Source organism: Salvelinus fontinalis, chromosome 36, assembly GCF_029448725.1.
Source record: "Salvelinus fontinalis isolate EN_2023a chromosome 36, ASM2944872v1, whole genome shotgun sequence".
NCBI classification, from domain to species: Eukaryota; Metazoa; Chordata; class Actinopteri; order Salmoniformes; family Salmonidae; genus Salvelinus; species Salvelinus fontinalis.
Genome location: NC_074700.1, coordinates 28,264,517 through 28,268,308, shown reverse-complemented (window position 1 = coordinate 28,268,308; position 3,792 = coordinate 28,264,517). Strand labels below are relative to the sequence as shown.

The 3,792-nt window shown below is 47.2% G+C and overlaps 1 protein-coding gene across 1 annotated transcript in view; it reads left to right on the top strand.

The window, feature by feature from the left end:
• LOC129835653 (type II inositol 3,4-bisphosphate 4-phosphatase-like) overlaps window positions 1-2,898 on the top strand; it is a 63,244-nt gene extending 60,346 nt beyond the window's left edge. The window contains exon 21 of the mRNA XM_055901374.1: window positions 2,280-2,898. Coding sequence (XP_055757349.1) covers window positions 2,280-2,478 — 199 coding nt within the window. The 3' untranslated portion in view covers window positions 2,479-2,898. The remainder of the gene's footprint in view (window positions 1-2,279) is intronic.
• The last annotated feature ends 894 nt before the right edge of the window (window positions 2,899-3,792 follow it).

Here is a 3,792-nt window from a genome sequence, read left to right as displayed (position 1 = left end):
TCCCCTCCCCCCTCATCTTCTCTCCTCCCCCTTCTCCACCTCAGCCCTCCTCCCCATCCTCCTCTCCTCCCCCTCCTCTCGTCCCGCCTCCTCTTCTCCTCTCCAACCCTCCTCTTTTCCACCTCAACCCTCCTCTCCTCGTCCCCCTTCCACTTCTCCTCCCCTTCTCCTCGTCTCTTCTCCTCAACCCTCCTCTCCTCCCTTCTCCCCCCCTCCTTTCCTCCCTTCTCCTCCCCCCTCCTCTCTTCTCCTCTCCTCCTCCCCTCCCTCTCCCACTTCTCCTCTCTTCTCCTCAACCCTCCTCTCCTCCCTTCTCCCGCCCCTCCTTTCCTCCCTTCTCCTCCCCCCTCCTCTCCTCTCCTTTCCATTTGTAGTTTCTGTCAGGTTCTTTCAGACCAATCTGCTTTACTGACTGGCTTTCTGTTTTAGTTTCTCTACATTTAACCTCTCTTCTCCTCTCCTTCTCATCTGCTCCCTCTTCTTCTCTCCTTCTTATCTTCTCTCCTTCTTATCTTCTCTCCTTTTATCTGCTCCCTCTTCTTCTCTCTTTCTCATCTGCTCCCTCTTCTTCTCTCCTTCGTATCTGCTCCCTCTTCTTCTCTCCTTCTTATCCGCTCCCTCTTCTTCTCTTCTTCTCATCTGCTCCCTCTTCTTCTCTCCTTCTCATCTGCTCCCTCTTCTTCTCATCTGCTCCCTCTTCTTCTCTCCTTCTCATCTGCTCCCTCTTCTTCTCTCCTTCTTATCTGCTCCCTCTTCTTCTCTCCTTCTTATCTGCTCCCTCTTCTTCTCTCCTTCTCATCTGCTCTCTCTTCTTCTCATCTCCTCCCTCTTCTTCTCTTCTTCTCATCTGCTCCCTCTATTTCTCTTCTTCTCATCTGCTCCCTCTTCTTCTCTCCTTCTCATCTGCTCTCTCTTCTTCTCATCTGCTCCCTCTTCTTCTCTCCTTCTCATCTGCTCCCTCTTCTTCTCTCCTTCTCATCTGCTCCCTCTTCTTCTCATCTGCTCCCTCTTCTTCTCATCTGCTCCCTCTTCTTCTCTCCTTCTTATCTGCTCCCTCTTCTTCTCTCCTTCTCATCTGCTCCCTCTTCTTCTCTCCTTCTCATCTGCTCCCTCTTCTTCTCATCTGCTCCCTCTTCTTCTCATCTGCTCCCTCTTCTTCTCTCCTTCTTATCTGCTCCCTCTTCTTCTCTCCTTCTCATCTGCTCCCTCTTCTTCTCTCCTTCTCATCTGCTCCCTCTTCTTCTCTCCTTCTCATCTGCTCCCTCTTCTTCTCTTCTTCTCATCTGCTCCCTCTTCTTCTCTCCTTCTCATCTGCTCCCTCTTCTTCTCTCCTTCTCATCTGCTCCCTCTTCTTCTCTCCTTCTTATCTGCTCCCTCTTCTTCTCTTCTTCTCATCTGCTCCCTCTTCTCTCTCCTTCTTATCTGCTCCCTCTTCTTCTCTCCTTCTCATCTGCTCCCTCTTCTTCTCATCTGCTCCCTCTTCTTCTCATCTGCTCCCTCTTCTTCTCTCCTTCTCATCTGCTCTCTCTTCTTCTCATCTGCTCCCTCTTCTTCTCTCCTTCTTATCTGCTCCCTCTTCTTCTCTCCTTCTCATCTGCTCTCTCTTCTTCTCATCTGCTCCCTCTTCTTCTCATCTGCTCCCTCTTCTTCTCTCCTTCTCATCTGCTCCCTCTTCTTCTCTCCTTCTCATCTGCTCCCTCTTCTTCTCTCCTTCTCATCTGCTCCCTCTTCTTCTCTCCTTCTCATCTGCTCCCTCTTCTTCTCTCTTTCTCATCTGCTCTCTCTTCTTCTCTCTTTCTCATCTGCTCTCTCTTCTTCTCTCTTTCTCATCTGCTCCCTCTTCTTCTCTCTTTCTCATCTGCTCCCTCTTCTTCTCTCCTTCTCATCTGCTCCCTCTTCTTCTCTTCTTCTCTCCTTCTTATCTGCTCCCTCTTCTTCTCATCTGCTCCCTCTTCTTCTCATCTGCTCCCTCTTCTTCTCATCTGCTCCCTCTTCTTCTCTCCTTCTCATCTGCTCCCTCTTCTTCTCTCCTTATCTGCTCCCTCTTCTTCTCATCTGCTCCCTCTTCTTCTCTCCTTCTCATCTGCTCCCTCTTCTTCTCTCCTTATCTGCTCCCTCTTCTTCGCTGCTTCTTATCTGCTCCTTCTTCTTCTCCCCTTCCTTTTTCTGCTCCCTCTCCATCCTACTTCTCTTATCCTCTCTCTTGTTGCTTTAAAAAAAAATTTGATTTTACTTTTCTTGCTTTCTCTTTCTTCTCCGCCCCACTTCCCCTCCCCCAGCTCTCGTCTCCAGCAGGGCCAGATAGTGGGTTGTTGGGACCCAGAGAGAGGAGCTGGGTCGTGGTCTGGGTTTAGGGGGGAACAGAAGACTCCAGCAGCACCTGGCAGACACTTCTACCCAGTAGCTCTTCTCCTGATCACCTCACATCTGCTAGTGGTCTGGCTCATACTGAGTATGGTAGTTGTAACTGGGAAATAGCAATAAAATACTGACTATGGTAGTTGTAACTGGGAAATAGCAATACAATACTGACTATGGTAGTTGTAACTGGGAAATAGCAATACAATACTGACTATGGTAGTTGTAACTGGGAAATAGCAATACAATACTGACTATGGTAGTTGTAACTGGGAAATAGCAATAAAATACTGACTATGGTAGTTGTAACTGGGAAATAGCAATAAAATACTAACTATGGTAGTTCTTTAAAAAAAAAAGTCAGTTAATTAAGAACAAATTGTTATTTCCAATGACGGCCTACCGGGGAACAGTGGGTTAACTGCCTTGTTCAGGGGAACAGTGGGTTAACTGCCTTGTTCAGGGGCAGAACGACTTGTCAGCTCGATCCAGGAACCTTCCGGTTACTGGCCCAACACTCTAACCACGAGGCTACCAGCCGGTTCTAATGGCGCAATGCCAATGAAATACAACTATTGTAATACCAATAAATACATATACAATGGTACCACTTACAGAGTTCTGCTTTTTCTGCTTTCTACTCTCTCTCTCTCTCTCTTGGTTCTGCTTTCTACTCTCTCTCTCTCTCTCTTGGTTCTCTCTGCTTTCTACTCTCTCTCTCTTGGTTCTGCTTTCTACTCTCTCTCTCTTGGTTCTGTTTTCTACTCTCTCTCTTGGTTCTGCTTTCTACTCTCTCTCTCTTGGTTCTGCTTTCTACTCTCTCTCTCTCTCTCTTGGTTCTCTCTGCTTTCTACTCTCTCTCTCTCTCTTGGTTCTGTTTTCTACTCTCTCTCTCTCTCTCTTGGTTCTGTTTTCTACTCTCTCTCTCTCTCTCTTGGTTCTGCTTTCTACTCTCTCTCTCTCTCTCTTGGTTCTGTTTTCTACTCTCTCTCTCTCTCTCTTGGTTCTGTTTTCTACTCTCTCTCTCTCTCTCTTGGTTCTGTTTTCTACTCTCTCTATCTCTCTTGGTTCTGTTTTCTACTCTCTCTCTCTCTCTCTTGGTTCTGTTTTCTACTCTCTCTCTCTCTCTCTTGGTTCTCTCTGCTTTCTACTCTCTCTCTCTCTCTTGGTTCTGTTTTCTACTCTCTCTCTCTCTCTCTTGGTTCTGTTTTCTACTCTCTCTCTCTTGGTTCTGCTTTCTACTCTCTCTCTCTTGGTTCTGCTTTCTACTCTCTCTCTCTCTTGGTTCTGCTTTCTACTCTCTCTCTCTTGGTTCTGTTTTCTACTCTCTCTCTCTCTCTCTTGGTTCTGTTTTCTACTCTCTCTCTCTCTCTCTTGGTTCTCTCTGCTTTCTACTCTCTCTCTCTCTCTTGGTTCTGTTTTCTACTCTCTCTC